At 43.1% G+C, this 21,239-nt stretch overlaps 3 protein-coding genes and 1 long non-coding RNA gene across 8 annotated transcripts in view; 3 read left to right on the top strand and 1 right to left on the bottom strand.

Annotated features, from left to right (window-relative positions):
• The first annotated feature begins 6 nt into the window (after positions 1-6).
• Positions 7-5,934, top strand: reep6 (receptor accessory protein 6). Of its 4 annotated transcripts, XM_067513226.1 has the most exons (8): positions 7-142; positions 693-931; positions 2,840-2,933; positions 3,309-3,447; positions 3,531-3,699; positions 3,781-3,923; positions 4,401-4,502; positions 4,893-5,934. In XM_067513226.1, exons 2-7 carry the CDS (start codon positions 799-801, stop codon positions 4,422-4,424), a joined length of 702 nt encoding a protein of 233 aa, XP_067369327.1. In that variant the 5' UTR covers positions 7-142; positions 693-798; the 3' UTR covers positions 4,425-4,502; positions 4,893-5,934. The 4 variants fall into 4 exon arrangements, with proteins under 4 accessions (XP_067369327.1, XP_067369326.1, XP_067369328.1 ...); XM_067513225.1 differs by lacking the exon at positions 4,401-4,502 and having other exon boundaries at positions 4,901-5,932; XM_067513227.1 differs by lacking the exon at positions 4,401-4,502 and having other exon boundaries at positions 4,893-5,929.
• Positions 5,935-6,138: 204 nt separating this feature from the next.
• c8h19orf25 (chromosome 8 C19orf25 homolog) lies at positions 6,139-9,321 on the top strand. Of its 2 annotated transcripts, XM_067512493.1 has the most exons (4): positions 6,139-6,312; positions 6,760-6,805; positions 6,933-7,088; positions 7,700-9,321. In XM_067512493.1, the coding sequence occupies exons 3-4, from the start codon at positions 6,947-6,949 to the stop codon at positions 7,879-7,881; spliced, it is 324 nt and encodes a 107-aa protein (XP_067368594.1). In that variant the 5' UTR covers positions 6,139-6,312; positions 6,760-6,805; positions 6,933-6,946; the 3' UTR covers positions 7,882-9,321. The 2 variants fall into 2 exon arrangements, with proteins under 2 accessions (XP_067368594.1, XP_067368593.1); XM_067512492.1 differs by lacking the exon at positions 6,760-6,805 and having other exon boundaries at positions 6,140-6,312.
• Positions 9,322-10,669: 1,348 nt separating this feature from the next.
• apc2 (APC regulator of WNT signaling pathway 2) overlaps positions 10,670-21,239 on the bottom strand; it is a 34,489-nt gene continuing 23,919 nt past the window's right edge. Inside the window, exons 8-14 of the mRNA XM_067512489.1 lie at positions 20,630-20,731; positions 19,922-20,315; positions 19,652-19,750; positions 19,428-19,567; positions 18,778-18,972; positions 18,452-18,666; positions 10,670-17,957 (exon numbers count right to left, since the gene is read on the bottom strand). Of these exons, the coding sequence (XP_067368590.1) occupies positions 12,413-17,957; positions 18,452-18,666; positions 18,778-18,972; positions 19,428-19,567; positions 19,652-19,750; positions 19,922-20,315; positions 20,630-20,731 (6,690 nt within the window). The 3' untranslated portion in view covers positions 10,670-12,412. The remainder of the gene's footprint in view (positions 17,958-18,451; positions 18,667-18,777; positions 18,973-19,427; positions 19,568-19,651; positions 19,751-19,921; positions 20,316-20,629; positions 20,732-21,239) is intronic.
• Positions 18,866-19,874, top strand: LOC137131362 (uncharacterized). Its single transcript, XR_010914987.1, has 2 exons — positions 18,866-19,005; positions 19,390-19,874. It is a non-coding gene; the product is annotated as an uncharacterized lncRNA (long non-coding RNA).

Raw genomic sequence — 21,239 nt, 5'->3', positions numbered from 1 at the left:
TCCTCCAGAGAGGCTCATCCCCTCCTCTGCTGCAGCTGTCGTCCTGCCGTCACACTCAGGGACCAGGTTTGGGCCTGTCTCTGTCAAACCACATCACATCCTCTGGTTCAACAGCAAACCTGTGGTAGACAGTACACCCCAGGTTAGCAGCAGGCAGTTTCCACAAAAGTTGGGACACTGTGTAAAATGTAAACACTACAGAAAGCTGAGCTTCTTGTAGCTTGAACAAAGACACCTATAAAATGTTGGCACTGAGAAATGTAATTGTTTCTGAAAAGTATTGTAATGTTCATATTGAATTTGAGGCGACGTGACAGGTGCATGTTTCCAGCATCTACTTTGTCTTTTAACAACGGTCTGTGTTTGCAAGCTGGGAAGATCAACCGCTTTAATTCTGAAAGGACACTTTTACAATTCTAGCTTGATATATGATTTCGGCTGATCAGCAGTTCAGGATCTCCTCCATATATATGCGTAGGTGACAGGTCTGGGCTGCAGACAGGTCAGTGTAGCACCTGGACTCTTTTACTGCTGAGCCATGCTGTTGTAAAACCTGCTGAAACGAAACGGCAGCATCAAAAAACCCGTATGCACCTTAAATGAGTTGAGTTCTGCTGATGTGGGCCTGAAATTCAGATCTAATGGTTCCGACTCACCTCTCGCTCGCTCTCCCCTCCCCCTCTCCCCCTCAGTAAAGCAGATTGTAGCAGTCTGAGGATTACACTCTGCTACTGTTTCTCTCGCGCACGATCCACATTCCCCCAGCTCCTCTGTTACCTGAGGACGCGACTGAGGACCATGGGCCTGCTGGACGTCCTCTCCTCCATCAAAGACCGAGCTGAAAAGTTTCTGAATGAGAAAAATATGGTGACCGACTTGCTGGGGAAGGTGGAGGAGAAAACCGGGATAAAGAAGAAGGTCATCGCAGTGGGTACGTGAGCTTCGTCTCTGCTTGCTCCTCGCTCTGCTCTGTTCTTTACAAATGTGTTCTGGAGGTTCCTGCCGTGATTGTGTTGTTCTTTTAATTCACAAGCTTCGTTACTACCTGTTGCATGTCAGTGGAAAACTGAAGAGGATTCAGTTAATCCCCCAAATGGCAGCTACGCAGAGCTGCTGTCTGTAAGTGTCCTGGAAGGTTTGTGGGTCAGCGCGTGTGCTGTGGTTCGTTTTTAAAGTCTGAATCCTGTGTAGCATAGATGTTCTGAGCTTTCACGTGTGGCATTAATGCTGAGTAACCATTGCAGAAATTCACACGATGCAAAAGAAGAAGCTGATGTTTTCGACCGAGCTTCACAGCAGGTTTAGATGGTCGGACCACATCCATCTGGGTCCCACTGTGTTCACAAGTGATCGGTACTCATGTGTCTCCCCCCCCCCGGCCCAGTTTGGTAGCTGGAGCTTTGAGCAGAGCAGCAGGGAACAGCAGTCTATTCATACTGATGGTCCTACAGTGGATCACTAACACACTCTTACACACACGCTGACAGGCAGGACATGATGTCAGGGTAGTGCCTGGTGCTCATTGTCTCACACACACACACACACACACTGCGGGAACGTTAGAGCAGATTATTCCCAGAGAGCAGAGCGGCTTCCATGAGTGAACAGCAGGACACGCTGATCAGAGGTAGGACACTTTTTACAGAACTGTCCGTCTCTGTCAGTTTGTGTCGGAATATCTGCAGAGTTTTGACGTCTGACTGTTACTTTACGCACTGAATCTCTTACATATGATCAGCAGAGTATTAAAGCCAACAGCTTTGTGGTTTGATTACCCCCCACATGTTGCTGTCCCCATGGTCCCCTCAGCGTACAATTTGTAAATGTCATGGTTCCTCTCACTGGTCGTTCTTGTTCAGTCCCAGCAAAAACGGTGCAAGCATCATGAAATGGGAATTGGTCAAATTTAGTCTCCAGTTCAAAACAAACAAACCAAAAATCAACCAGATGTTGATTATTTAAACATGTGGAAGTTTAAACCGGTAACATTCTGTCCTATAGAAACGGTTTAGAGAAGAGGACAGTAATATAAAAACACACTTCCAGTACACGCATCCTGTCTCATTTTAGCAACAGTAGTTACAATAAGTAACCAAGTAGTTCTGAGTACATGTACTGTATATACTGCATGAAGATGTGCCACATTACACACCTGGTTTGTGTTCAGTAAACAGTTTCTTGAAAAGCTGGTTTTCTGAAGTTGGGGCACCTGATTGGGGAAACCTGGTTCCCTAACCTGCTAGATTTCTGTCAGACAACACGGATCACTCTGCCATGTAAGTGTGTAACCAGGTGACTCATCGGCTTTGTCCAACTGTGTGTGACAAAAGGCTGCAACACGCAGCTCGGTGAAAGAATGAATGAAAGGAGAGATCGTTAGCTGTGCGATGCCACCTCATCTTTAACACAAGGTCTGAGAGAAAATGTAGCTAACTCCAATAAGTCGCTTTCCCTTAGAGCATTTTAAGATACAGAGAGCTCCTTTTGTGGGTCAGCTGTGTGTGTGTGTGTGTGTGTGTGTGTGTGTCTTTCTTTTTTTTCTTTCTCTCCCCCTGCGCTGTCACTCTGCTGCAACACGAACACACACACAAAAAAGAAAAGATAGAAAGCAGTGTTTTCTGTCAATGTACAGTTAAAAGCTGTGAGCTGTGAGGTGGAGGAGAAATGCAAATGTGGATTTGCAGGAACCAGGTCTACTGAAGTGCATGTACAGTCACTGTGTCCATATGCATCACATGAAGTGACTGATCATGTCACAGAATAAGACGTTTAAACAATCAGTAGACAGAGACATTAGAAATAATGTGTAAATTCTCCTCTGTCTCCTGTGTGTGTCCAGGTGCCGTCTCACTGACTGGACTCTACCTGGTGTATGGATATGGTGCCTCCCTCCTCTGCAACCTGATTGGTTTCGTCTATCCAGCCTATTATTCGTGAGTATCTCTTCGTGTGATGGTGACCTGCTTTAGCTTCATCATCCATCCACCTGAACGCAGACCTGCATCCAGACTCAAGTCTATTATCTTTTTGTTGTTTTGCAACGGTGCATATTATTCCCAGAGGACAAGACTAGATGGTGTCAGCCACGTGAACCACGAAATACATTTTAAAATGGGACGATAATCTCTGATCCGCTGCAGCACAGACGATAGTATTTAGTGTCCTGGTTTTACATGATTTTGTAATTACATTAGCGTCTTTTTGAGGACATTTCTCTTTCTTGTCTCTTTGTTCACATTTCCATCCCATTGTGGTTATTTCATGGTTGTCTTATCTTATCTTGTGTTTGTTTCCACTCATTTCTGTAGAATCAAAGCCATCGAAAGTCTGAGCAAAGAAGACGACACAAAATGGCTGACGTACTGGGTGGTGTACGGCGTCTTCAGTCTGGGCGAGTTCTTCTCTGATATTTTCCTCTACTGGTTTCCATTTTACTACGCTTTTAAGGTGTGGAACCAGCAACCACTGTGAAAAACATTTGATCTTTAAATGAAGACTGTGTCCAGTAATCCTTGGGTCTCTGGTTCCAGTGTCTCTTCCTGTTGTGGTGCATGGCCCCGATGTCGTGGAACGGCTCCCAGATCATCTACAACAGAGTCGTTCGGCCCATCTTCCTCCGCCATGAAGCCACAGTGGACAACATGGTCAGCGACCTGAGCGGGAAGGCCATGAGCGCTGCTGAGAACCTCACCAGAGAGGGTACGGACCAGACCAGCCCCCTAACACATGAGTGTAAAGATTGTTGAAATATTAGATACATTCTTGCTTCTCCTCCTTCAGTCCTGTCCACCCTGGTGAAGAATAAAGCTCTGGTGACTCCTGCATCGCTGGTCGCTCATTCTGAAACAAAGAGTTTACCAAGTTCATCGGGAGAAACTTCGGCAGCTAAACCGGCTCCAGTGCCATTGAGCGAAGAACAACCGGTACGTTGAGCCCTTCTGCTTTCACCTGTTAGTCCATAGACTGATAGAGTAAAGCATGAAAATTAAATAAACCACAAGTTCAATTTAAAGGGCTGCTTTCCAATTTTATATCAAGTCAGAAAATGCAACTTGTGGATAAAATGTTGCATTTTGTGTAAACTCTGTAGACGGAGCCGCTTTTTCCCAAAATCCACAGGCTCTGAATTCAACATGTTCTACTTTTATTATCATGAAAAGAAACTTAACTTGTCTTAAACACTCAGCAATGAATGGAGAGCTTGAACTCTCAACGTCTATATAAACTTCATTCACTGAAATGAGTGAACTCTCACAAATTCAGCTGTTCTGTTACCTGTTCCAGCCTTTCCTGGGTTAACCAGTACGGTGAGTCCGCCGGTCTGGAGTCAGACCATGTTTGAGGAAGATTAGCCTGAACGTAGAAAACCTGCTTTTTTCTTCTGTGTTGTTGTGATGCAGATTTGCCCAAAACAGGAGTTCTAGGACGTAGACCAGTAGCACCATCGCCGAACCATGTACCTCAGATGTACTGAGGTACATGTGCTTTAGGTTTTCCACTGTGTGAGTCTTTAAACTTTAGCTTCATTTCATCACAGAGGTCAACATTGCACAACACTCTGACTAAGACTTGGATCTTGTGTGACAGACTTCTCAACAGTTTAGAAAGTTGTTAAAATGTACAAACTTTACAAAATTATTCTCCCTGTAAACTCAAGTAAATAAATATAATTATTACAAATAATACAATTAATAGGATTTGTCTAGTTACTTGTAGATAAGTTTCTAACTAACCAGCTGCTCTGATAAAAGTCATCTCAGTCATTATTATTTTTTGGAATTAATAATATGAAACATATTATAGGAACTGTCTCTATTTGGCCTCTTTCAAGGAGGAAAATCGGATGAAATTATGAAAGTATTGCATCTCCCTGATTTGTCGTGTTTTTCCAGTCCTGCAGGTAGCAGCAGAGAGGACGAGGAGCCATCCTGACTGATCCCATCACTCAGACAGGAAAAAAGGACTCTTATATCGAACATGATATATTCCTGTACCAGACAGAAAAACGAGAGCAAAACTGTCCTATTGTTATTTTCCTTTGATTTATTTATACTTTTTAGATGTGAGGAAGCTGGAAGCAGTTTATATCTTACAACAGCATTTTAGTACCACTTTACAATAATGATAGTGAACAATAAATAAATAAAATCAGAATACTCAGCTCTGTCAGGGGGCTCAGAACACATGTTCATTTTATGTATTTGTGAATATGTGTAACTTTAGTACACATATGTATGTAAAATGAATTTATTATCTTCTAAATGTTTCCCTCAGAACATTGTGACTTTATTCTCTGTTTTTTTTTATATTAATTTTGCCAAGTGGAAGTAAGACACAGGAGTAATATTTCTGCAGTTTGCAGATCCTCCACGGGGTGGAGCTGTTTCTTCACTGTCAGAACACCTGCACCTGCAAAGCTGCACCACCTGCAGGAAACGTCAACGCAGGCGTAAACATGAAATGTCATAGTCTGTTCCTACAGACAAAGAAACAGCAGCTGACATTTCAAAATCGCTGCTGTGATGTTTAGGTTGGATTTATTATCTCTACTATCTTCATCTGCAACCCTTGGCTGCAGGTGGTGTAAAACTCCAGCTGCAGAAGTTCTTTACTGTTGGGGAGATGCTGTACTTTTTGCCTGGATCTTTTATGGTTCCAGCTGGTTCACATCAGTGCCACTGTGTCCTGCTTTGTTTTATTCCATGTCTGTAATGTGTGTTTTGTTTATACACCTAAATTACATGATGACCCCGATTTACAATAAAAAATGACATGATAAAAGCATGAATCAGAGTAAAACATAAAAAAACTCCATAAAAAAACAAGCGAAACAAGTAGCAAAAATGTTATATTCATGCAATAAATGACGAAAACGAAAGGCTTTGCTGATAACTAAAGACAGAAGACCGCGTTGGGAAGAACTTTATGTAAATTAGTTTTTCGATTACATATTAAAGAAAGATACTTCGGAAAATCTCATTTGTTTTCTGCATCCGACTGCTCAACAATCCAGTAGGTGGCGCTGATGCGCGTATGCGCTGGATGTCAACCGCCACATTAAACCACAGAAGAATAAGAAGAAGAAGATGATGATGATGATGATGATACACGCTGTAAGTAGACGTACTGACGTGTTTGGTGACGTGTCGACGCTCATAACAGCAGAGCGTATCCAGCAGCATTGACTGGCTCCGCTGTTTGCTAACTGGTTCTCGTTTAGTTATAGTTTATTATCCGGTTTAATTTCTGACAAACGTCCTGGACGTGAGCTCGAAAGCCGCCGGGGACTCTTGAAAGAGGCGACTGAATCTGGTAAACGCGGACAAGCAACTGGAGTGTTTCAAATCGGCTTGTTAAACCATGATGCCGAGTTTTATGAAACACTTCGGAAAGTTAAACTATAAGAGTTCTCAGCAAACGTATCACCCTCCTTCACCTTATCCGATGATTTCTTAATAATCTTAAAGACTTTCTGTGAAATTCGGCTCACAAATAATGCACCGTGCTGCTCCTTAATGACCGTGTCAACGCTGGCTAGTTAGCGACGTCGTCCGTGGTCTGTTGTGCCAGACAGTAACCAGAGGCAGAAGAAAAGCCACAACGATACATTTCCTAGAATTGTGTCTTTATTGATATTAGTTGGTCGATTTGTTTTATGCCGAAATGAAGTCTTAACGCGCGCCGTTTTGGAAATGTTTCGATATTTATTCTACACGATGTGTATGTTTGCCAACGTTTGATTTAATCTTAACTTCATAGGTAAAAGTGAATGCGGTCTGGGGGAGATGTCATAGAGCCATTTAATGTAAATATAACATCATGTATTGATAATGGTTGGACTTTATAGCCTCAGTTTATTAAATCCTCTAATAGCTATTTGCTTTTTCTTAATAAAAAGTGTTCAAATGGACGTGTTTTTGTTTGAGGTGCAGGTTTGTTCTGCAGAATGAATATCGGCTCGAAAAATAAGAAGCGGGTCGTGCTGCCCAGCCGTCCCGATCCCCCCACTGTGGACCAGATCCTGGACGACATCAAGCAAGCTGCTCCCAATGACCCTGTCTTCAGCATCCTGGATCAGACTGGACAAGGTGACTGTGCACAGACCTGCAGAGACAGTGTAGCTGGCAGCATTTTCTAACCATTTGTAACAATTTAGCTTGTATTTGTGGATGGTTGATCTGAATATTCTCATACTAGTCTGTAAAGTCAGTTATTTCTAAACAACAGTATAATGTGGCACTAATTCAACATGAAACAGAAAGCAGTTACTAAACTTCTAGTTAGTTTTATATTTGAACCTACTGTAGCAAAACATTGAGACTTTTGTATTCAGTGGACAGCAGTAGAGTTTTTCTGCAGATTTGCATGAATTAGGAGTCATGTTTAATAAATTAATCATTAATAGTTCTTTCTTTTTAAAAGATTTAGTGACCCCATCACTGTTGGAGTAATAGTGACATTTTCTTAAAGAGCCATCTACATAACTTCCAACTACATGGTTCTTTCTGGAGGTTCTCCTGCAGTTTGAATATAGTTTACTGACTGTCCTGTAGTTTAAAGATTGATTTTGAATGCAATGCAATTTTATATAAATTGCCCAAATTCACAACAAAAATTGCAGAGAGAGGCTCACAGCCTGGATGCTCATATGCTTAGGGGTGGAAATAGATGGGTTACAAGATGCTTCCCTCCCCCTTAGACTCAAGCCAGCCTGCAGATGGCGACGTGGAGCTGAAGTTCCAGCAGTGCCGTCGGTATCTGGAGCTGAACAAGCGGCTGCAGGGGGCTGAAGAACAGCTGCTAAGACAGAGGGAGGAGCTGAGGACTGTGGGTGAGCAGCTAGACAGAGATGTGGCGGAGGTCAAAGGTCAATCACTCTGACTCACCTACCGGCTCTTACAGCAGACTTCTCTGTCCTGGATTTCTTAATGTTCTTGTGTAGAATTTACTCGCAGTCAGCTGGACCTGGAAAGACCTACAGAAGTGACCTTGAGCCAGACACTGATGGGGCTTCAGGAGCCCCAGTGCTTGCTATTCTTCGACCTTTGACCCCACAACTTAGAAGAGGGATGTTGCTGATGAGCTGCTTCACAATAAACGTTTTTAATGCGCAACAAAAGCAGCAGGTATCGTTTGGGCAGCAGTAACAACTCAAATAATACTGAAAGTGAAAGAGGCGATAGTAAATAATCAAAGTAATCTCTAAAAATCAAAACCCCACAACAGATTATTACATGTCATCATAATATACCTTCCATAAGGCATCAAGTTATTGTTTCAAAAACATTTAATCATACACTGAACTTCAACAAAAAATTATAAATTGCTGTTACAGTTACAAAAATAATAATTATTTTATAAAATGATAGAAAGGTAAACATTTTCAGGTTCGAGAAAGTTAGTTTTACCTGTCTGAGGATTTGGTGCGAACATATGAGATTTGAAGTCCTTTAAAATGTTCCGACTGAATGTGGACTCAACGATCACCTCGGTTCTTTCATGGGGTGTTTGTCTGCTCCATGTGAATTCTACTGAAACATCCACTGGAGCTTGTTTTATCACCATAGCAACTTTCCCAGGGAGCCAAAACCCCTTTCAGCAATTTTTAACAATTTAAATGTGTTTTTCCATCACACTTTAATTGTCCAGAACCTCCAATTTCTCTACAGTAACAGCCTGTAAGTTAATATTTTAATCATATTTATACAAGCTCCTACAAGTTGCACAAGATATTTAACAAATATAGTGTGGAACTGTCGACAAACAACATTTCTGTCAGGTTCAGGATTGTCGATCAGCTGCTGTGGTAATTTAGTTTGGGTTTAGTTGAACAGTATAATTCTAAGAAGCCTTGGCGACATTCAGTTTGAGTCCAAACACCTGATTAATAGCTGACTGATGCTTGATTTGGTTGTTGGTCGGCTGGTTTGATTCCTGCAGGTTGAGATGTTTGTTGTCTGCTGTTTGACCTGCTGCTCACAGGTGAGTTGCACAGTGTGATGCTGCCACACTCTCTCTCTGTCAACACAGGTGAAGATGTGAAAATGCTGTTTAAATTTGCTTCAACCTGTTAAAGGTTTGTCCTGGATTTGTTTATGATCTGTGTCAGTTTCATATCATGGTCATTGGCCATTTTGTCTGAACAGTAATTAAATTGTGTAAAGGGAGTTGACCCAACTTAAACCAAAGCACCGTTCATCTTTACACGTGGATCTTATGCTGAGTTGTCTGCTTCCAGCATATTACTGAATATGTCTTCACTCTCTGAAATGTTCTCCCTATTAAATCTGAACAAATACTTTTTATTTGTTTCAATAATTATCATTTTGATGTTGCATCTTCATGTCTTCTCTGTAGTTTTATGCCACACAGTGACACACTCGTCTGTATGAATGAATTAATATAGCAGTTTAATGAAACACGTCACTTTTTATTGGATGAAAACAAATATGACGACACACCTCGGCTGCTTTTCCTAACTCACACGGCTCCACGACGCCTCTGTGGCCTCGTTTACACTGATTGACTAGGACCTGATAAAATGCTCTCACCTGCAGGTTCACTCAGAATAATTAAACATTCAGTTCGGATTTAAATTCATCATTTTCATTCATTCGTTTGTACATGATTTTGAGTCTCCAGTCAAGCGTTAACAAAGTCACAGGCGGAAAACATCCTTCAAGACCTTCTGATGGTTGAGATTTTACCTTTGGATGTATTTAGACAAATCTCATTTCTTCTTTTACCTTGTGGGGCTGTTAAAGTCACACTCCATCCAAAATCTGCCTTGTGAGTATCAAACACTCATTTATAAAGTTATATTGGGCACAAATAGCTTGAGCTTTTAAAATGATTATTTTTAAAGCCTGTGGTTGGTCATTTTTTTAAAATTCTTCGAACAAGCTGCATGAGAAACTGAAGTTCCATTTAAAAAAATGCTTAATTGCAAAATACAGCCAGACTCTCATCAGAACATCATATTGTTTAGGTATTATGTGAACTGCATGTACCAAATACTTCAGCTGAACAGTTCAGACATATTTTATTGGCAATGTACAACGAAATCAAAGTAATTAATTTTTCAATTGATGAATGATTTTTTAATTATTTTTTTATTGCAAATCTAGATATGTATCTTTGCAGGTACTGACCTGGAGTCGCACTCGAATTTGATTTAAATTAACATTGAGTTTGTCATTATTAAGCCATAGTTTTGATTTGCCATTGTTTAATTTTTTTTTTAAACATGACAAACTTTTCTTCTATATTTTCTCTTGTTCTGGCTCATGAGTTTCTCAGGAGTCCATAGCAGTTTTGGTTGCAAACGCTGTCAAACTATTTAAGCAAAAACTACTATCCGTGTCTAAGCAGCTGAATTAATTTTAAATTTGTATTTGTAACTTCCACGTGGCTGAAGTGTTTTTGGTTTACACCTGAGGTTGAGTGCTGACAAAAGAACATCCCCAACCAAAACATATTCCATATCGGACACTGCTCAATTAATTTGTCAGTTCGGAGCCATATTGTTTTTCTGAAACTACAAATCTTTCCTGTAACTTCTTTCAGATACAAACACAGGCTTTGAAATGATTTTTCAACACAATTTTACAAACTCAAGCTTTACTCCTGAGGGAATATATATTATTGATGAGTGTTTGATGCTCAGAGATAGTTGTCCATGTCATACTTTAATAGTTTACAATCGCCAGTGGGAAAGACCTGCAGTCAGAAGCTACTTGGGACGTATTTATACTAAAAACATGCTTTGGAAATTCTGTAGGCTGATAACAGTGGATACAAAACCATGTTTTTCAGGCATAAACAGCCCCTCAGTGATTAATCTTCATCCCATTCATGACTCTGGTGTTTTTGATCTCCAGGTACATGTGGAGGAGTGACGGTAAAACTAAGAGAACGTTCGCCTTTATATTAGAAGACTTCTCCACCTATCACTACTGTTACAGCAACACAGTTAAGCAGATATTAACACATTTAAAAAGACCTCCAGAGTAGAAGTTCTGTACGCACACACACCTGGCTGTTCATCATAGAAACAAGTCATCTTTTAGTTTGCGGACAGAAAATACTCAACAGCAACAGTACCTGAATCTAGTAGCAAACACAAATATGCCATCGCAGTTGATTAACAGAGGTATGTAGCTGCTTTGTTCCTCGGTGCTGACTTTTTTATTTATTTTTTTAAATCATGATGGGTCATAGCGGCACAAGAATACAGATGGCTAGTAATGCTTTCGTCTGTCTTTCGGAAATATTTGATCACCAAATAACATCATCCAGTGTCCACAGGAGCGTGTACAGTCAGGGACTATATTAGCATGCTGTCAGGGAGCAACGGATATTCTTTTTCCCACCAGGAAGCGTTGAAGATTTTGTATATTTGCATTATTTACAAAACAGTGTGACCCATAATCGGCGGATAGCTTGAAAAATGACAATGTTTGCTCTAATATTTCCTGAAGCAGTGATGTAAACAGAGCCCAGTAGATGTTGTGGTGACAATTTGTGATAAAACCTCTTCTGGTGTTAATAATTTGAGTACATTTATTTAAATGTATGTCATATTGCCCACTTCTACACATAAGCTGGGCCGACACTGTACAGATTGAGCCCAATCTTATCCCCATTTCCAGTTGTGCTTCACTAAAAGGAAAAGCCATATTTCTCTTGTCACCACTAAAAATACAGCCATCTTGTTTGAACACACTTAATAAGAACTGTCGCTGCTCAAACTTTACCCAACTTTCTCCAGTTTAATGTGAATAAGTGCTTTTTCAAAAATCACCTAATCCAACACTACTGGGCTCCATATGTAACAGGAAAGGCTAACAGTGCACCATATGTTGAGTAGTGAAGACCCAAAGCATTAATATACGGTAGGTTTTAAAAAAAAACAAAAACTTTACATGTCAGTGTATTTGAGATGTTGGTGAGAGTCTGTCAACAGTCACCCAGTTTGTACCGATCCAGCTGAGATATCATTCAGAAGTTTGCATAAAGTTCTTTTTTTTTTTTTTTTTTTCCGTAATTCTGATTTATGAGATCAAATCAAGTTCATTGTCTTTTGCTTCATGTTCTCACTACATTTCTACCAGGCAATGGATATTTTACAAATACAAAAAAAGTACAAAAAGATGCGCTTTCATTTTGTGTACGATCTTTCTCTGAAGTGCATCTCTAAAGGTTATTGGTGGTCTGTTCATGTCAGACCTGTCTGCATACATCCAACTTGGCAGGAATGGAAGGTGGAAGCTGTGATCAATTGTCCAGAGGGAGAACTTAAATGCAGTGGATTTGCAAAAGGAAAGGGTCAATACCCGAGGTATAGGGACCAGCACACCCCTTGTCTGTCCACCTGAGTGCTGGGTTTCAGTAGAGTAATCCACTAAGCATCCTACGACTCACTTTTTTCTCCTGCCTTCTCACTGAACGTCGCTGCTGGGCTTGTTGAGTCTTGCAGACAGCAGACCATGGGACTCGGGACGTAATTGAACGGAGTGACTCGAACAGCATTGCTGGGGGATCCCTGGCGGAAATGAACTGCTCCACCCACGTGGGTATCTGATGTTCCTGTGGAGACAGTGCTGTAGCTCCTCAGGGAGATGTCTGAATCTCCATCCTGGAAGTTAACCCCAGAAGTGGCACTAATCTTTCTGAGGAGAGTGAGTCTTGACACTTCCTCTGTTATCACCGGTGCAGCTTCGACAGCGGGAGATGTGCTGGAGTTGGTCTTTTTATTTGTAAAATCCTCTGTTTGGACTGTTGCATCACTTGTCTTGCGAGATGCAAGCAGAATGGTTGGCAGTTTTCCTGGATGTCGAGATGCAGGTTTCAGCTTTGGCTTTTCCCCATTGTGAGAAGGCACCAGAGGCAATGCGTTGGCTGGTAGAGTCGTTTTCAAGATCTGAGGCACGTCTTCATCCCTGATCCTCCTCCAGGTGACTCTGTCATTTAGCCGAGATGTGGATCTCTGCCCTTTTTTCTTTGTGTCATCCTCGCTTTTTGCTCTTCCACTGGAATCAGAAGATGAAGACCGGAGGGAAGAGCGGCTGGTCACTCGGCTAAGTATGTTTATGCTCGGTGATGAGGCATGACGTTTAAAGTTATCTTTATCTTGTTGCTGCCTGGCAGCAGACACTCTGCCAGGCCCATTTCGCCGAGCCACCCTGCAGGGGCTTTCCGAGCTAGTTCTTCTTTCTGGGCGTCTTGAAGATGGGTCTCTTTCACTGGAGGTTGCTCTAGAGAGGGATGTAGCCTGCTTCTGCAGCACAGGCTCTGGCTTCTGGACTGCCTGTGCTTGTCCGGGACTTTTTACTTGCACTTTTCTTGGGGGATGCACGGCCGCTTTAAGTTCCTGACAGCGTGATGAGCAAAGGAAGACGGCCGAAGCTCCAGGAACTGCTCTACGTGGAGATCCATTCTGAGATCCAGGCATGTTGCGTGCTGAGCCATCACGTCTCAGCCCAGTCTTTGATTCCTTAATAAAAGTCAGCTGTCTCAAGAATCCACTTCGATCAGACTCGCCGCCACTTGAATGAACGGACGTCATCCTGACCAGGTCAAAACGATTGGCGGGCAGTAATTTTTTCCCATTGACCTGATTGGTTTGTCTGCCAGTTATTTGGTTAATCACCAGCGGTGACAGAGGTCTGGGTTGCCGTACTGAACTTTGCATAAAAGGAATTCGAACAGGTGACTTTTGAGTTTTAGGTGGTGGGGATTTTTCATTTTGATTCACAACAGGAGAGCGTCCTTTTCTTTCAGGGGGACTAGTTGCTGGTGGGCTACTAGAAGGTGTGGAATTGTTTTTCTGGATACATTTATTTGTCTGAGTTGGGGATGTTATTTTCTTCTGTGACTGTTTGGATGGTGTAGAGCTTTGTGAAGATCCAGAGGATGAACTTTTTGGTATCCTTGGAGGTGGGGTAGAGCTCCTCTTTGGCAAAGACAGATCTGTGTCCTGGGGGTGGCCTAATCTATGAAGGCTCTTTGATCTGTGCTGGGCAAGGTTTGGGTTCTTTGGGGCATCCGTCTTAGTTGGTACTTTTCTGGGAGGAGGTCTTTGGGATGGAGCCGTCTCTTTTTTCGGTGTGTAGATGACTGTCCTGCCCCTGAAAACCACTGGTAGGTTTGGCACTGGCTTGCGCTGTGCAAAGTCTAGAGGTTTATTTGCCTTTTTGTCTTTAGCAAACTTTCTTTCTTTGGGTGTAAAGCTAGATGTTGTCATAAAAGACAGGACTGATTCAGTCTCTTCAGACGATGACTTTGATGCCTGCAGCTCGGTGACCACACAATTGGCACCTTCCTGTATGGCTCTCCATTCAACACTATTGAGGTCGGAATCTTTATCCCATGCCATGTCATCACTATCCATCGCCTCATCCATGGTCCACCCGTCTGAAGCCACTTGTTTTTGCATATTTTCGGCCTTCTTCTTCCTGGCAGCAAGCTTCTTCCTCTGCTTGGGCATGGCAGACGTTATGCATTTCTGAAGGAGGTCATCCTCAGAATCCATGCTGACAGAGCTCGGGGAACTTTGCTCTTCATATTGGCTGTTTAGCTGCCTGGTTTGTTGCACCATATTCAGGGTTTTGTTGTGCCTGTTTTTGTACCATATTTGCTGAGCTTTAGATTTATTATCCTCAAATTCGGCATCGCTCAGTGAACTAAGAGAGGAGCTCAGCGAATAGCAAGCTGCAGGTTCATGCTTAATCAGATTCTGTTTAATCCTGTGAAACCCTCTGGGCTTTGACTGGGAATTGTCAGTCCTGCCAATATTTGTCATGCTCCGGGAGAGTGGGTTTCTGCTTGCATCCCTGCTTTGTTTTCTACTTGTTCGTTTAATTGCTTCATCTATTTCATTTGTATCATCATAGTAGCCATTACTGTCTTCTGAGGAATGTATTTGTTGAAAAACTGCTTTGCCTTTCTGAGACCCCATGTTAAGGTTGACCTCTGTGTTTTGCTTTGTAGCTGGCGTTTCCAGACTCCGTACTGGGCCTTGACTTTGCCTCTTCTTCTGTTGGTTAGGAGACTGATCACGATTTCTTTGACTTGCCACTCTATCAGCTACCTCTTTGCTCTGCATCAGCACCCTCTGAGTGGGAATGACATGTTTTGTTGTTCGGTTCATTTGTACCTCGGGCAGATGGTTTACCCTGTTGGGTTTGTGGAAGTGCGAGAATATCCTTAAGTCTTCAATCCTCTTTGCCTCGTCGTTGAGCAGTTCTTGTTTGTTCATTCCTTTAGCTGTGCAGTCTTTAGCCCCCCTCTCCTTCACTGGGTACTGAAGCGTTTCATCACTTAGCGATGTTGTACTGGAGAAGTTAACTGGTGTACCCTCTGCAGAATCGGTAAAAGAAGAATCATCAAATTTGAAGTCCTTTTGTGGGATGACAATTCTCCTTCCAGGATACATTTGTGTTTTACCATTCGGAAGCATCATGTACACTGGAAGATGTATTGGTTTTCGGATCTGGGAATTGAGAATATGAGGAGGGATGGTGGTCATCAGTGAGGGTCTTACTTTTCTGAACTTGGAGGGCATAGCTGAGTTAATGCATTCCTTTAGGATTTCTATGTCATCATCTGAGTTGCCCTCACTATATCTCTCACCATGATCAAGTCCTTGCTCACCCTCTTCAGGGAAAGGGATGTTTTTGTCATTTTTCTGAAGCAGGGGGGTCAATTTAAGCTCCACATCTTTCTGGATGTAATGCTCATGAAGAGGCAGTGCACTTAAGCTTGAAGCACAGGAGAAGTTCTCAGTGGGCTTTTCAACAGTGAAGTAGATCATGGTGTCCAGGTCAGCAGGAAGATTGAACCTGTCCTTGGGATCTGCAATTTCCATGAATTTCCGCAGGCTGTTTTCCCACTGGCCAGTTAGTCCTGCAACCTGTGGTTCTGTTCCATTTGACTCAACACAACATGGAGTTTTACTTCGGCTGGGGGGCATGGTTTGCCCCGGGCTGTCAGGAAGATCACTTGGGCTTATGGTTCCATCAATCATCTCGCTGCATGGATCACTTTGGATTGAACTGGCAATAGAGGGAGACTCAAAGCTGCCCAGTGAACTGACCGAGCTACAGCGACTCATTACCAGCGGTGTTTCGTGGATGTAGTTCTCAGATGAACTGGATGGAGATCGGTCTTCAAGTATGGCTGGAGACGCTCCTCTAAGGAACACTTTCTCCCTTTTGGCAGGACAGGGGATTTCAATGGGATTTGTCTCTTTGCTGGGGAAGGTTTTTGAATCAGTCATCAGCAGCTGGCTGTCACTAAGATCCTCCAAAGTTTCATCTTCTTCAGCCCTTTTGACCACCTCTCCATCTTCTACTTCAATTATTTCTAAGGAGGAGTCACTCTCCAGTTCATTTTCACTTTGTCCATCCAGGGCTCCATCTCCAGAAGAGAGGGAGGACAGTGAACTGCAGCGTGAGAAGCAGATTGGGGTGTTCTCTACCGAGTATTTCTGAACTGTCTCTAGTGTTCCTATGGTGGGACTCCTGGTTGACGCCATTGGAGAAAACTTTGTAATACTTCCGCCTGTCATCACAGTAGGTGCCCATGCTTGTCTCCTCATTGCTTGGGCAGCCTGGACATTGATGGCAGTTTTCGTTACACCAAACTTGGCCCCATTCTGTATAAGCGGGACCTGTTGATAGGTAGGAGACAATTTTATTGAAGTCATGCTGACATCAGAGGAGACTTTAGTGGAAGCACTGACAGGGCTTTGTATGGGTTGGTCCTGACTCTTTTCTACCTCTGTGTTGCTCAGTTCTAGAGCTTTTACATCCTTGTTGTCCACAGAATCCCTCTCTGGAATATCTTGTTGGCTATTCTTATTCAGGACGGCGGGTCCTCCTTTAAGATATTCTTGATGAGCCACCTTGAGATCAAGCTGGTTGGGTCGTTGCTGCTGCATCATTAGAGCTCTTGGAGCAGGTCGCACCTGATCTTTGCTGCCACAGTAGCCATCACTGGTGCTGCCACTGTTCAGGCTGTCTGTTGATACACTAGTGTGGGCAGTTTTGAGACGTAATAGCGCATGGGCTCTGCTGAGGCGTTCTCTGTGAGCCAGGCTGCTTGCATCTGAGAGACGGCAGGGGGAGCATGACTTTGCACGGGCTTCATTGAGTTCATCTAGTCCATAAGGCCAATCTGCCAGGTGGTCCTCAGAGCTGAGGCTCAAACTGTCTTCAGAGGATGTATGCATCGTGATGTCTTCCACTAGCCTGTCAATCTTGGCAACTGTGTTGGTGATCTTCTTTGCTAGCTTCTCTGCAGCAGCAGATACATCGTCTGTAGGTGCATGTCTCTTCTCCGCCATCTGAGGTGGTTCTATATCTCTCTCAGGTTCACTGTCCTTTTTACGTGGCTGGTTTTGAAGGAAGTTAGAGTTGGTAAGAAACATGGAGAGCATGGAGAAGCTCCCTGTGTCCAGGCTGCTGGAGATGTTAGGGCCCTCGTCATCATCAAAACAACCAGAATCTGATGCATAATCCTTTGCCAGACTTTCAATTTGCCGTAGTGGCTTGTTGAGGGTTAGGTGCTTGGGGCTCTGTTTCTCGAGGGTATCAAAGGTCTCTGCTAGGTGCTTGGCATCCAGCTCTGCTTCGAGAGCCCTCTGTTTCCTCATGTAGAGTGAGGGCATGGAGGACCCAGGAGATACGACTGCAGTATCCTTATATTTCAGGGGTCTGTTGGTGAGGAGATTCCTTAAAGCTGCAGCACTGCCCATGGCTATCATCTTGTGCTTGGAGTGGATGAGGTTCCGCAGCATTCCAACAGCTCCAAGGTCCCACAGGAGCTCCTGATCTTTTGGACATCGAGCTGAAAGATTCCAGAGTGTCCCACAGGCGTTGCTCACTATGGTCAAGCTGTGGGACCGTAGGTGCTGCAGCAGAGTTTGGAGGCAGTTGTGGTCCCTGAGGATTTGCCTGTGAAGAAAAAAGCCAAAGAGATTTTATGCCCGGACATTATCAAATGATCTTCCACTGGTTTTGTTTCACCCCATTCCCCCACAAATCACTGAAACAGTTTAGCACAGCTAAAATTGTCAAATGATGTAAAAAATACACCAGGTTTAGTGCTTATGTTTTTTCAGTACCAGTGAAGTAAATACAGTTTTTAATGGTAGTTAGTTTGACTTTTGTTTTCCTATTCATGCTTGTGAAAAAGCTTGTAAAGTGCACTACAGGATGTTTTAGAGAAAAGAATGTCACTTAAAAAAAGTCAGCTCACTTACCTGCATCTCCTTGTCTTCCTTAGTGGAAGGAATTTGCTGACTTACCATCATGTGACATAAGCAAAACCCATTTGCTCCCGTAAAATATAATTGAGAGCTTTCTTTTTTTTTTTTTGTCAAACCCAAACACCACAGGTCTAGAATATTTTTTTATATTTAATGCCAGCATCATCGTTTGAAACCTACCTGTAGTCATCTCGTGTGGCGACCAGACTCGACACGTTTCGGAGGATCCCTCCTCCACTCTCAATGATGGCGAGCGAGTTGGTCTGACAACGGTACGTCAGTGTGCTGACCAGGAAACCCAAAGCATTGTCCACCGAACAGATCGCCACCTTATTCTCTATGCTGTGAGCTGACAAGTTCCACAGAGCGCTCAGAAGGCTCTTCAAGGTTGACTCCTGAAAAACAAGAAAGACACCAAGTGTTGTGAGAGACTCGGGTAGATGTAATCATGATTACCTGATGCTTAAAGGACAATCGATCTCATAAAAAGACAAACTGGCTTTTACCTTAGTAGCCTGCAGGGCGCAGCTCATCAGTGCAGACACACAGTCGATGTCTCGGAGGACTCTTTTGCTGTTGATGTCTGCTCTCCAGGACAGATTCCTCAGGATACTGGAGACCACCTGATGAAGCTCCTCGTTATCGGAGGCCAGCTGGGCCACCAGAGCCCGAAGGCAGCTTTTCTTTGAGCACAGAGTGGCCTACGGGAAAACCGACAGGACTGGGTCAATTTGGTAAGTCAATAATAATAATAATAATAATACGTCAAAAGGCTCTTTTTCAAAGCTGCTGTTACATACCACATCTACATTTTGTTACTTCTAATGATGAAAGATCACTAACTGGAGGTGGGTTAAATAGTATGTTAATGAAACACAAAACATTATCTGTTTGAGCATTTAAAAATGTAGAGATGCAAGGTTTTTGCACCTACATGCTGCTTTGGATTGAAGCATTTGCCAAATGACTAAACGTAACATCTGGAATGAAAAGCAAGTATCTGAGTACAGAGGAAACATCACCTCTTTTCAGAGGTGTCAGAAGTCTCATGTTTTGTCTTAGGATCGGTGATTTTGTGGGGTTTATAGCTAAAATCTAATTTGATTTGATCCCCGCAGGACTGAAAAAAGCACCAAAGCTCCTGCTCTGACTGTACCTTGTTGACAACATCGCCAAACGTGAGGTTAGTCAGAGCCATCCCTGCGTAACGTCGCAGCGCCATGTTGATGGGGTCATTCTGCATGCCGTGCATGTCCTGGTTCAGGTGGATCAGATCAGCCACCACCTGCAGTCCCCCTGGAAGACAACACCAAGCAGTCACCAGCTGAACCTCAGCACGTGTCCGGGGTTTGAAACATTAAAGCGCTTTCTTCCACAAACCTAATTCATTCATGGCCCGTCGGTACTCCTCCTCAAAGGAAAGCTTCATGGTGGCACACATGGCCTGACAGATCTGAGGGTCCACGGGTTCAGGGATGTCTGCAAAGGCGCAAACGTGTAGAAATGTTTAGTTCTCGTTGTGTGTTTTTAATATTGATCTCAGCGACGTGTTTTTATCCAGCACTACTGTAAATAAACTAAATAAAATGTGATATTTTCCACACTTGATTCCTGGCGTCACCCTTTTTTTGTGGATGGAACTTGACTCACCTGTGGTTCTGGATCCTCCGGGTGACTGCGTCCCAGCGTGGCTCTCAATCCAGTCCCAGCCACTGTCGCAGTAAGTACGAATCTGCTCCAGCATGTGTAACACCCTCATTTCCCGGCGTGCCTGGCCCTCATCCTGCTGTGAGTAGATGATGTTGTGAAGTGCAGCACTGGCTCTGGACTTGGCCTCGCGGCTGCAGCTTCTTTGGGTCGACTCCCCGGGACCACCCCCCCCTTCTGGAGCTTCGTGCAGGATCTGAACCAGCAGGGGTACGCAGCCGGACTTTCTCATGGCAATGCAGCTGTCCTGAGAGCTGGACAAAGCCAGCAGAGTCCGAGACATCTCCTCCTTGTCTCTGTTAGCGAGCATGGAGAGCAGCCAGAACACCATCTCCACCTGAGGAGGGAAAAACTGTCAAAAGCTGGATTCTTTGCTGTGTCCCACAGTTCTGTTCTCTAGCTCAAACATACGTCACATGTACATAGAAACCCTGTTTTTTAAACAATGTTTCCATAAATGCAGTGAAGAAATGACCAGTGTGAGGATTTAGAAACAACAAGTTGTGACTTGTAAAATAAAATTTAAAAAAAATTCTGTCTAGTTCATAATCATATTATAACATTAGTTGCATTTTAACTGTTGGACAAAGCTCAGTGTCCTTGAGTTTTGAGTTTCCAGGTGGTCTCTGACTTTTCTAAGCGTGTTGGTACCTTGCTGCCTCCGTCTGCAGGAGCTTCTGTTCCTGCTGCTGCTGCAGCTGATGACACGTTGATCTCTGGTTCTCCAGCAGGAGGCTTCTCTGCTCCAGTCAGCTGCACACAGACACACACAGGAGGACGTGAGGATGAGGACAGTGCTGACATTCTAATGAATGAATGTATCAGGATACACCGATATAAAACAGCTGCTTCGCAAAGATGGAGATAAAGTACCAATTTCAGCCAAACAGTTTTACATTAAACCACCATGTGGCGTTAATTTTGTGGCTGATCAGTAAATGGTTTTATTATCGAATTCATTGTCTTGTACTTATTAATTTCCTGGTTAAAAGTAGCCGAGTCCTGATCAGGTTATTTTAAAAATGTACCTCTGTCTTGGGATATTTTACAAATATTGGATATTAATGTTAAATTCACTTTCTAGGGTCATGATAAGTGGGTAATTAAAACCATTGTATTTCTAACAGTTTAATACTGTTCACGTCTTTATGGGGATTTGTTCTATTTCCATGTGGTTTTCAGCCTCTGGGTGCAGCGGGTGTAGTTGCTGGTTTTGGTCTAAAATCTGGCTGAACTCCAGTGAAGCAGGAGGTAAACACTG

Source organism: Channa argus, chromosome 8 (genome assembly GCF_033026475.1).
Source record: "Channa argus isolate prfri chromosome 8, Channa argus male v1.0, whole genome shotgun sequence".
Classification (NCBI taxonomy): Eukaryota; Metazoa; Chordata; class Actinopteri; order Anabantiformes; family Channidae; genus Channa; species Channa argus.
This window is presented reverse-complemented; position numbering and strand designations above follow the sequence as displayed.